The 12,368-nt window shown below is 37.8% G+C and overlaps 1 protein-coding gene across 13 annotated transcripts in view; it reads right to left on the bottom strand.

Moving 5' to 3' along the window:
* EML5 (EMAP like 5) overlaps positions 1-12,368 on the bottom strand; it is a 96,022-nt gene that overhangs the window by 10,970 nt on the left and 72,684 nt on the right. For 5 of the 13 annotated variants that reach the window (XM_082231859.1, XM_082231862.1, XM_082231863.1 and 2 more), the window contains 6 exons: positions 5,356-5,434; positions 4,796-4,925; positions 4,570-4,668; positions 2,458-2,478; positions 759-932; positions 434-642 (listed from right to left, as the gene is read on the bottom strand). In XM_082231859.1, coding sequence (XP_082087985.1) covers positions 434-642; positions 759-932; positions 2,458-2,478; positions 4,570-4,668; positions 4,796-4,925; positions 5,356-5,434 — 712 coding nt within the window. Of the gene's footprint in view, positions 1-433; positions 643-758; positions 933-2,457; positions 2,479-4,569; positions 4,669-4,795; positions 4,926-5,354; positions 5,486-12,368 lie in introns of those variants that run through there. The other 8 variants (XM_082231864.1, XM_082231865.1, XM_082231861.1 and 5 more) reach the window with 7 other exon arrangements.

The following is a 12,368-nucleotide window of genomic DNA, read 5'->3' as shown; positions in this document are numbered from 1 at the left end:
ACAAATAAATAAATAATGTTCTGAGTTTATAATATAGAGGAAAAAATGTTCAGATCTGGTACTCAACAGAGGTTTCAATCAGATTCTAGCGAATTATGGATGCAGCACAATATTGGTAACTGCTCATAAAACATTTGCTCCAGAACTAGTTTTTATCAGAGAAGTCTGAATCACTACTAGAACTTTCCTCAATACCCTCAAATGTTTTTAAAAATATTTTTCTAAATAATTCAGTTTTTCTAAATATACAAAATATCTGCATTGGAAGGCGAAGTGTTTAAATACTATTCAACGGCTTCCAAAATCTATAATGCAACTTATGTTTGAGCTGCTTAGTCTTTAAAATAGTAAAGGCAGTCATAGTTTAATGAAAACATGGAAACATCAACAGTAAAAAGAGTAACTGTAGTAAAGAGTATGTTTATTTACTTACAGCGCCAAATGCTACAGACAGCATAGTCTGCATTCGTGCATCTTCTATTGAACTTGTTTGTCCTTTTTTACTTAGAAGTGCTCTTCCAGCAAGTGTCCAGAACCTCACATGTTTTACTCCTACTGAAACAAATTGTGTGTCGGAGTCAGGCCTGAATTCTGCTACAAAAATACGCTGATTATGACCAGCTCTACTAGCGATTTTGGCACCTAATAGGAAGAATTAATTGCAATTCAAAGTCACATATACACAATTGTATTGTACCAATAAGTAGTGATTAACGAACAAGATAAATGTGTTTTAGACAAACAAAATACCTTCCTACCTTCCTGCCATTTCCAAATGGTAATGGTATGTTCAGGATCCAGCCCTACAGACAGAAGAAGCTTGCCAGTGGCACTAAAACTGACTGAACAAACACCTTTTGAATGGTAGCATCGCAATACAGACAATGTCTGCTTATTCATTGCATCCCATACGTGAATACAAGGTGCTGTAGCTGTACAAATATAAGAAGATCAGTAAATTATTTTGTTGGTTAAAGCTTGTAGGATTTGTAACACTTAAATAATTCAACTAACTTTAATTAAAAGAACAAAACCTGAAATTATAATCTTGCTTTCTGAAGCCAACACTGCAAAAAGTGCTCATTTGGGAAAGTATTACCCAAATCTAGAAAAGATACATCTAACAGCAGAACTTTCTTCTTCTTACGTCTCATTCAGTTCCCCCTTAACACAAGAACAAAAAACTGAATTTTAAATTATCTATATAAAATTATACACACCCTTACATTTGTTTAATGACAAGGGAACAAAGAATGAATACAGACTGCAGTTCACAAGTTTACAATTCAGACTGCAATCCTAAGTGCACTTACTAGAGAGTAAGCCCCACAGAATTCAATAGGACTTACTTCCAAGAAGACAGAGTGAGGCCTATACTGTTAATCTAATTTGTAATACATTGTAATACATTGCTTGTAATGCATTGTATGAATGCCAGGTAGGAACCCAACAAGTCATCTGTGCAATAAAGTAAAGATATCTATATATGGTACAGGGGCATTCATGGGTGGTAAGAGTCTATAGAAGACTGAAATATATGAGGGAAATATGTTTTCCAGTGCATTTTTCAGCACTACACAATCCCAGGCCACACTCTGCCAGTTCTGAAATGTGCTCGATGCTGTTTTGGAATGTGACAATGGTCAACAAGGACCACAGTGGAAATCTAAAAGGCTAGGCTTCTATCCTCATCACGTGTCCTAGGAGGAACATACTATGCTGAGACATAATATCTGATTGTGCACTATAGGCTACACAAGTGGCACAAGACATTATAATCAAGGGAATCACATAGATAAGAGTTCAGAAACAACAACAACTGCTCTACATAGGCAAGCATGTGCATTATCCCTTTCTGTCAGCTGTTTGATACACATCTATGTAATATGACTACCTATTCATGCAAGATGAAAACAACTATACAAGATCACAGCTGAGACTATGACTTTCAAAGGAACATAATGATATTTCACAAAATGGATTTGATAGCACTGATAAGCATTCTGGATGGCTGGTAAAAACTGCATGACAATACAGTAAATGAGAAAGATGATTTCTTTATTAACTCAGTCACCAAGGCCTCTTGAGTGAATAGCTAAACAAAATAATATTTATAACAGAAACATTTGTTGTCAGCCCCAATGATTTTCCAGAAACTGAATTAATTAAAAGTTATATAAATAAGAAAATAGGTTATAAAATGTTTTATCACTTATCAAAACACTGGGGTGGTTGTGGTGGGTATAACACAATAAACTTTAGAATGTGTTAAAATTATTCTTTGACTTCATCTAAAGGAAATCTTGCATATTTATATCTTGTTGAATTTTGTGTTTAGTGCTAATGTTGTAGCATTTGATATCATGGAAATATATTCAGTTAACCTACCTACAGTACTGTGCGTAATGTCAAAAAACCTAGTTATACCTGAAGGTGTTAAAATTTAGTTTCCCTTACCTGACATATCTGCTGTGTCTCCTGTAATGGAAAAGCAGCAGAAAAATAATTACAACCAGAATGAAAATGATGACTAAAATATATGTGGTATAAAGTACAAGCTTTGGTTTCAGAATTGTTGTCTAACAATATGAACTCTGTGGCAGGTATATTAAACGGGAACTTACTGTCCATATATAGTTAGTTGTTATTGCTTCCACTAACAGAATATACAGAGTGGCATGGAGATGCCTTTTCTTGAACAATGTTTAGTTAGAAATTAAACAAACTTGAGTGATGTTGAATTCTCAGTTGCATGGAGAGCAAAACTGTTTGGTTTAAAATGGTTTAAAATAATCTTTCTTTCAGCAGTTGTGAAAAAATAGCAGAGGACTATGTGTAATGCCATGGTTTCACATTACACGAGTGAGCCTTGGACTCATCTACTTTCTTTTCCTTATCCCTCTCTCCCCTTCTGCATTAAGATTCAGTTAGTAATTTCTTATTTAAAATAGGTCACAGTTTGCAGAATGGTGGTTTACATTTGCCCTCTAATCCAGAATTGGTAAGGACAGTTTTTCGTTCAGACATGATGGCAAATTCTTTGTGCTAAACAGGAAGTAAGTAATCAAACCCGAGCCTGCGAGGGCTGGAGACATGGGGAGGAAGAATACAATTCCACAGCACATTCCTGATCGTCCAATCCATGTTTTGTTAGATCTTAACCAACTCAATGTGTTTGTAAAAAGTATCAACATCCAAAAATGTAATAGATCTAGCAATGACCACTGTCATAATTGCCACTCTTAACATATTTTCTGTGATATTAAGTTCATAGTTCAGATCCAGATTCTATACGTGTTCTTGAATGCAGAAAGAGATCTCAAGGATGCAGGTTCAACACTCATTTAAATGAAAGGAGCAGATCTACTTGTACATTCTTTTAAAGAAGCCTCCCTCTCTCGAATGAGAAGTATAGGGAATTCTATGCATACACTGGTGCACCTACTCTCAGATTCAATTGCTGGATCATGACATCTACCTTAAACTTGTCATTTAAACCATATCATGTTTGGATCTGAGAATCTTCCAGACTGCAGTTCAAAATTCCATCTGTTCTGGCTAAATACTTTGTGTTCTGGTACATATTTAGCATCATTTTAAATCAAATTGCAGAAATACTTTCCTACCCCAAATTATATGATTAGCTTTTGGCAATGGTTTTTGTACAAAAGGGACCACTTTCATCCCTGCACAACTTTAATCAACCCATTTGACAATTTGTTCTGATTACTGTGCGCTGGATTGTTTATGATCACTGCTTTTCAATTAGTGCACTTTTGATTTTGATTTTGTTACATATTTTGAAAGCTCAATCTTTTTATATTATCTCTGCTTCAAAAGTGTACTGTATATTTTCCTCTTCGTTTCTCCTAAATAAGTGAATGATCATCAATGTCTATTGAAAACAGTATAATGCTGCAACAGGCAATACTTTATCACATAGCTGCACTGGGTGCATGGTAGAAAAAAACAAAAAAATCCAGCCCTTAGCACTTGGCAGGATGTTACAGAGGACCAAGGTATCCTAGGGTGGCAGAGTTTGCAGGATTGTTTACTAGCCTACATGGGCTCAGTATTGATGTGAAGGTACAACCTACACTGCTATAGCTTCTCAGTCTTCACAGAAGATATTGTGGAGTTTGTGCACAATGCATCTATCTGCAAAGCGCACAGACCTGCTTTGCACCCCTAGGGGGTCCTGCATTCCTTCGTCCATCTCACAGCAATGGGCATTTTGCTCTGTGTTGTATATGCTGGACATGATGGTGTACATTGTGGCAGGTGTGGAATCAAAAAAGAAAATGTTTTGTGATTAAATGGGGCTCAATAGCTTTAAAAAATCATTTTGATAAATCTGCAATAAAATATAGCATTAGCATCCTTAAGCATCAATGTGTTTTAAAAATAATTTTCAGTGTTACAAGAAAAAAATATAATTGGCACAGGTAACTGAGTAACATTCATACAAACAGAAGCAGCATAAGCAAATGCTTTCTTCTATCTATGAATTCACATGACTAACTGTTCATGCATATATATTAATTTCTTTTTTAAAAAATACAAACATACCTACTTGGCCAGTTGCCACAAGGTTGATAAACTTGGGGTGCTGATTTATAGTGAGGCACAAAATATCATCATTATGTTCCTGGTAAAAAGACTGAGAGCCTACAGAGACAAATACGGTATATTATTTAAAGTACAAATATCACATCTATGAGGGGAAAAGAAAAAGAGAGAGAAAATAAAAACACTGTATCAACGCCAGATGGAATCTACTGTATATGTTTCCTACCTGTTGCCACATTGTACAGAATTCCAACAGATGCAGTGTGATAAATTATATCAGCACCATCATTCAAATAGTGCACATTGTTCCTGCCATCTTTACCACGATAGCCAAACACCAGCTCCAGCACTAGATCCTAAGAAAACAGATTTATGATCACCACCAGCTTCCTTGTGAATAAAAGCTATTTCATGATTTCATCTTTGAACAGCACTGTATAAGCAGTTTAATGAATTTATTTTTTTCCTTTTAATAGTGTTCCAAAGCATCAAGAAAAATCCTATAACTCACCACGTATATATTGGGGGTAAACAGGGAATATTCTGCTTGCAGTATTGACCAGCCCACAAGTTTGCCCCCAAATTCCCCTTTTATTTTGCCAGTCTGTCTGGGCTATTGAAAGATCCCTTTAAATAGATGCAGAATAAATTATCACTTATTCTGCCTGTTTGACCACAAGGCATTTGTTTACAGAAGCTGTTTAATTAAATTTCTATTACACCCCATATAGTTGGTTATAATGAAGTTTAAATGAGAATGTTAATAAGAATAGCACGTTTTCTTACCTCTATAGGTCTCTTTTTTTTGCCAACGTTATTTGTCTGAAGTTTTTCAGGCTGAGGCAATGCCCTACTAACTGGTGGTCTGAAACAAAGAACTGTGAATAAGAAAAGGTTGTCTGTCACCCATTCAGTACTAAAACAGCATCTTCTGAACTGTCGCCTGGGTAGAGAAAGCTGTAAGATACTTTGCTAGGACAGCCTTATAAACAAACCCTGAAAGTTATTACCCTACAAAGAAATTATACCAGTCTGCTGGGGGCTGGCAAAGAAGGGACAGAGAGGTTCATTTCTATACTGATTGAGGAGGAAGAGGCTACCCTCCTCTAGCTGTCCCTTCGTTACTATGTTGGGTACAGTGCAGTCAACAGAGTGCTTTATCCCTCTTCGACCAGCTCAGTTACTCACCTGCATGGGATTCCATTCACTCTTGGGTGTGCAATTCCTGGTCACCAATGGCCACCAGACAGACACGTGCTTAAAAACAAGGCTGTGCTTGTACCATAGGGACCATTTTATAAACAGTTGTTTTATTATGTATATTTTATTACTTCTTTTGATCAATGTTGTATATTTCCACCATGTGGAAAGTAATAATCCAATGGCGCAGTGCCCACATGATGGAATACATGATCTTACAAGTCATGGCTCGTAATGAACACACCCATCCATCCCCTTGTATTGTGCAAGAACACAAACCATGAGAGTCACATGAAATGCTAAGCCAACACTGGTTTGTTTCCTACACTTGTTCACAGCAAAGCTATCTTTTCTGAAGGCAGCCCTGTTTAGGGAAGCTTTTAATGTTTGATTAATTACTGTATTTTATGTTTGATGTATTACTGTATTTTAATATTTTGTTGGAAGCCGCCCAGAGTGACTGGGGAAGCCCAGCCAGATGGGTGGGGTATAAATTATCATCATCATCATTAGCAGTTATTAGCTTTCTGTTGCTTTATAGCACTCATAGTTCCTCTGTTCCTAATCCCCTCATTGTTGTTCTATTATCTGGTCAGTACAGTTTTTATTGTATGCATGCACACCATACATTCATAATACATTTAAAGCACTTGGCAAACCACAAAGAATCCTAGGAACTGTAATTTATCCCTCACAGAGTTATAGTTTCCAGCACCTATTAAAAAAAAAAAAAACTAGTTCCCAATATTCTTTGTTTTAAATGTGCTTTAAATGTATGGTGTATATGCAACATGAAATAAATAAATAAATAATATTTGTACCCCGCCCATTTGACTGGGTTGCCCCAGCCACCCAAAGACATCAAGGGCCCAACCAGAAAATCATGATTGTATTTTATAATACTTTAATTTTCAGTACCATCAAATTTTAAAACATTGCATGACATGCACTTTCCATTACTTTAATGACAAAAGCAAAGAATGAAGACAATTTGACAAGCACAGGTTGGTGATGTAACACAGACCACTGATAAAGATCTCCAGTCTTACTGCACTACTTCTGAGACTAATGGCAGAGTATGGGGTAGAGCAATATGGAGGGGGCTAGACTCAGAGGACAAGGCATAGGCTTTGAGTGAAAGGATGGGGTATTGTATCCTATTACTAGGCTCCTGATAATGGAGCAGAGATCTTGGAGACCCCTCTGATCCCGGCTAAACATAAATGATATGATGACATGGCACAGGCAGTGAACATACTGTATATAACAGAGGGCTAAAAAGCACAATGTTGTGGAAGCCACAGCAGAATAAGAAAGGAATGTCTGCTAAGTTTGCGAAAGGAAATCAGTTTCCAAAAGAAGTACCTTTCCTGTGCTCAGGGTTGGTATAAAGTACAAGTTAGCAATTCCTATACATAAATTGACCCCCCCCCCTTCTTCCTTCAATACTTAGGAATGGTAGTGGAAGTAAATAAGAGTTAAGCCTCCAAAACTGCATAACCATATGGCAACCCCTCCTGTTATGGCTAGCTGTAGATTTGTTCTCTAAAGTGTACTAGAATTCTAAGAAACTAGATGAACCAATTCACATAATTAAAACATTTCTAAAATGATACTAAATCTAAAGTTACACAAATGAGGCTGCAGGTACAAACACGTGTTTTATTTGGATATTGCAGAATTGATATCAAGGAAGCCTTATTGAACAAGAAAATCAGTAACCCCTCACAAACTATAAAAAGTGAATGTTTATGGAAGTATGCCCTACTGTGTTCAGTTGAGGCACACTTCCAGTAACTATGCAATCTTAAATAAGCTATCATCTGAAAAGAGTATACTTTTTAGACTCAAGATTCATAGCTCTTGCTTTGAGAGGGCTTTATTAAACTATGTTTTTTTCAGAAAGAAGGTTGTGGGGCAGGGGTGCATTGGACTTGCCTCGGGTTGACGGGGCATCTTCTGGGACTGGTTATCTGCTTTGGAGGGGGGGAGAGGAACAACTGTGGTCACTGTGGGGAAGGGGAGCAAGAAAAGGGGCTGCTTATACGTTGTGCTCCCGGAACAGCAGCAGGAGGAGGAGGAGGAGGAGAATGGAGACCTGTGAGGAAGGCTCCTCATCCCACAGCTTCCTCCTCCGGTGAGTGGCCCTGCAGTGGCAGGGCCTCCAGCCAGGCCTGGGCCCAGAGGCCACTGAGGGGAGGAGAAGAAGAAGACGGGAGGCCCAACACGGCTCTTAACTTTGAAAGGAGAAGTGGGGTCTGCTCAGTCAGCCAGATGCCCATCAGACTGACAGACAGACTGCTCGCCTGCTCCCTTAGTGTGCCCCCTCCCAAAAAACGGATATTTTTCAAAATTAAAAAAAATCCACCTCGATGGTGATTTCACCTTTGGAATCCTGGGCATCTCTGGAGAAATCTGGAAGTATGGCAACCGTAGTTAACAGCAACTGTCATACTGGCATAGAGTTGCATTAGGCCCAAAGCTTTGTTTGGGCAATGACACAAACATGACACCCCTATGCCAACAATAACCCACGTGGATAGATATAAGGATGGATCTACATAGATATTTTAAAGAACTATGAAAAAAAGACCGCTATAAAAGCTCCCAATGCAATTTACCATTCACTTGGATTTCAGCTCTACAGCACCATCTGGTGCCACATTTTTATAATGCACATATAACGTTATAATTGCCCCGTGTAGCTGAGTCCTAAGTTTCAGCCAAGTAAATGATACAGCCTCATACTAAGGAAGGGAAAGGGGTCCCAAATTTACCATTATTTCCTTCCCCAAGGTTTTTAAGGTCGTTCCACTTCCACGTAACATATTGGATTTATGCATACAGTTACACTTCATTTGCTAAGAGCTGATTCAAGCCCTGGTGAGGGCATGTGGTAATCCCAAGCATGCAATCCTCCCACTTCCATACTGAGGTAGTACAGCCCTCATCCTACACCTTTAAACATACTCTATTAGTTTGGGAAGCATAGATGACAATGAAACAAGTTACCAATTATTCCTCACAGCAGACTCAAGATTTGTTACTGAACCTGAAAATAATAGTGACATCTATCATTCTGATGTCATTCTAAGGTAGCAGCTGCACATGGTTTAAATGAAGAAGTCAAAACTGCATCTGAAAACTGTGCTCTGTGACAGGAGAAATAACAGCTTCGGGACAGAAATAAGCGCCCATGTCAGTGAGGTAGACACAGAAAGACAATGTAAGAGAACAGAAAAGCAGAAGATTCACCAAAGCAGTGAGTGAGATTCTGAAAAGCAGCAGATGATGAAGTAAACAGGTCCTAACAGATACCTCAGTACACGAAGGAAATAGTACTAATATCTCTTTGAAGAGCATAGCGCTAAATAGGTAACAAACCTATAGGCAAAGAGAACTTCCAGCAGGTTTTTGCTTAGCCAGCTACTAAATAAGGCTTCTCTCTAAATATGTTATGCCGTGAAATTAAAATAGGGGGGAATAACCATGCACTCCATCTTGAGCTGGGATATGAATGTACTAATAAACAAAATAATAAATTAACTAGATTCATAGAAATTTCTATGGAAGCATATCATATGAAAATGTCCTTAATATTTCCTTGAACTTGTAATTCTACTTTATTTTATGTTAAGTATTTTTAAAATATTGTTAAATTTAGCAAATTTAATGAGGGTCAAGGTGAATAGAAGTGTTTACATTTTCAGAGTTCTATATATGTACAGAAAGTAGCATGACAGCAAGATGTTGAAGGCTGGTAGGAACATGTATATGTGTATTAGGGACACCAAAATGACAAGACAGCTTTGCGTGGAAATGGAAGATGGTGCTGAAATATGAAAAAGACATTAACAAAGTAAAAGCATTACCTGGAACCTCTTTTCAGCAGCAGAAGGAAGAGAGAATGATTACTTATTCCAGTTTGGTTTAATGATGAATTGGTGAAAAGTGTGTTTTAAGATAAGAAAACCAAGCATCTAAAATTATTTTATAGCAGAAAAGATATTATGTAGAATTGTGTTGAACTGATCCTCTGGCAATATCCAAGTGTAAGAGATTTTATTTTGTGGTTGTGTTTTTTTGTTTACAAAGGTAATATTTACAGGTATAAGATGGAGAGGGATTTAAAAAAACTGTTGAGACATGATTTGCAAGAGAGGAGTAGTTTGGCAGCATAAAGAAAAGGAATAGGAAAGTGAAGGAGTATTGGGAGAGGAAAAGTCCACAGTGTAAGGAAAATAAGAAGGAATATATTACCTCTTTTGGGGCACAAAAGAGTAAGTTGCTAACTATTTACTCAAGTTCCTCTATTTGGCAAAGAAGGCTCATCAAGCATGCTCCAACACCGCACAATAGAACAGTGATGCAGGAGAAGAACTTTTACAAGCTTTCAGGAAAATGATGTCTAACTTGATATTCCACAGGTTTCATTAAACAAAGGCAATATAATTGCAAATAAGACAGAAAATATTTGCTCATATAGCTTTTTGGTACAGAAAAGGATGGTTTGGAAAACTCATTTTTTATGCTTCTGCCTGCTTACCAAGTTTCTGGATCAAATTATTGTGGGTATGCCTGGGGTGCTCCTCTAATCATTACACTAGTCACTAATTCTCATATCAAATTCTCATTACCTTTTCATAAGTCTTCACCTGTTAACAATGAGGCAGCTTTGTAATTTTTTCACTCCTATATAGCTAATTGCAAGTACCCCAGGCGAAAACCCAAGCAGAAATCTGTACCCAAGACTCACAGGATACAATCACTCCTCCCCCTAGGTTTTGGAGACTAGAAAAAGGGAAAGCAGAGCTGCACTTATACCAGACTCAGCACTATCCAACAAAGGCAGTCCAGAGCCACATGCCGGGTCCAAGGCTCTTAGGTTGAAACTGGGAAAAGCAGAACTGCATTCAGAATGACACTGGCAATGGGGAACTGAAGAAGTAGTGGCCAAGAAAGTGAGTGGGGCAGGAGGTGTGTGATAATCCTCTAAATAAGTATTTACATTGGTACCTCGGGTTAAGTACTTAATTTGTTCCGGAGGTCCGTACTTAACCTGAAACTGTTCTTAACCTGAAGCACCACTTTAGCTAATGGGGCCTCCTGCTGCTGCCGCGCCACCGGAGCCCAATTTCTGTTCTTATCCTGAAGCAAAGTTCTTAACCTGAAGCACTATTTCTGGCTTAGTGGAGTGTGTAACCTGAAGCGTATGTAACCTGAAGCGTATGTAACCCGAGGTACCACTGTATTTACCAAGACACGACAGGGAAATAAATCAAAGTTTTACAACAAAGACCTTAGCATACTGTTGCCATTTATATCACAAGCATTAGCAGGAACGGCTTGTACACATTGGGCCATATTCAAATAAATCACAGCAGTAGTGGAAAACACTGCAATGATGCTCACTAGTGCAATGAGGCTTTGCCCCCCTTCTCCACCCCCCCAACTTCCCCAGAACCAATTCTGGAGGATCAGCAGAACAGCACATACAGGGAGGAGAAGAGACATAGTCCCATCAGGTAAGCAGAAATGCTTGCACTGACGGAACAGCCTCCTTATCACTACTTTGAATGCAACTCATAATAATGTAACTCTTGTATGAGTAATTTTGATGACCTGGTCCTGAGTCTATTTCCCCCTCTGTATTATATTATTATTTTATAAATCCTTTTCAAACAACTCATACAAATTCCAAAATACACAGAACAGATATATGACTTGAAAAGAGTTGTCCTGCTTTGTTGTTTATGCTTAGGTATACCGGTAAATCACAACACTGTATTTGGAGACTGGAAAAAAATCAAATATATGCAAACTCATATAGGCTATCGGTGAAATCTGAACATGTAATTTCTCAAGATTATTTTTTTTTAAGATACCAGCTTTTATCAATAAATTGTCATTGTTCCTTTGCTGCTTTTGTGATGAAAATCACAATACTCTACAAATTTCTATTTGCTCTACACAGAAACTGCAATAGGCACCTACGGCAGATTCTTGATTAAAGTCAATATCAGTTGGAGAGAGTGATGTGATTTTCCAGAAACAGGCAAGGGGGAGTAATTAACCACCTTCCTTCTGTGCCAATATCCTAATGCAGATTGCACATGCACACTTTTTTTTAAAAAAAGGTTAAAGATATATCATACATTTAACATCTAGTTTGGCTCTAGAATCAGCTCCTTAGACACTGAAGCTAGCAATTGAAAAAGAATGAAGGAAAGAAGAGTCAACTCCAGAATGCTGAAACTAATAGACATTGCTTATAGACACTGCTTATGACAAGTTTCCTGTCTGGTGCTGAGCTAGAAGCTATACCCTTTATGGCTCACAGAAGATGTATAAGGTATGTAGATTCATGGACACAAAAACTGCCATCAGAAGAATGTATCTTTTCTGTTTTTATCAGCCTCATTTGATTGCTCTAGAAACTTTCCAATAGCAAAAAGGAAGTACCGTATTTTTCCATGTATAAGACTAGGTTTTCCCCCTAAAAACTAATGTCAAAAATTAGGGGGTGTCTTCTACACAGATACATTTTCTTAAATCTGAGTCCCCCCAAAATAGGGGGTGTCTTATACATGGAAGAGTCT

Source organism: Podarcis vaucheri (genome assembly GCF_965113315.1).
Source record: "Podarcis vaucheri genome assembly, chromosome: 1".
In the NCBI taxonomy this organism is placed as follows: Eukaryota; Metazoa; Chordata; class Lepidosauria; order Squamata; family Lacertidae; genus Podarcis; species Podarcis vaucheri.
This window is presented reverse-complemented; position numbering and strand designations above follow the sequence as displayed.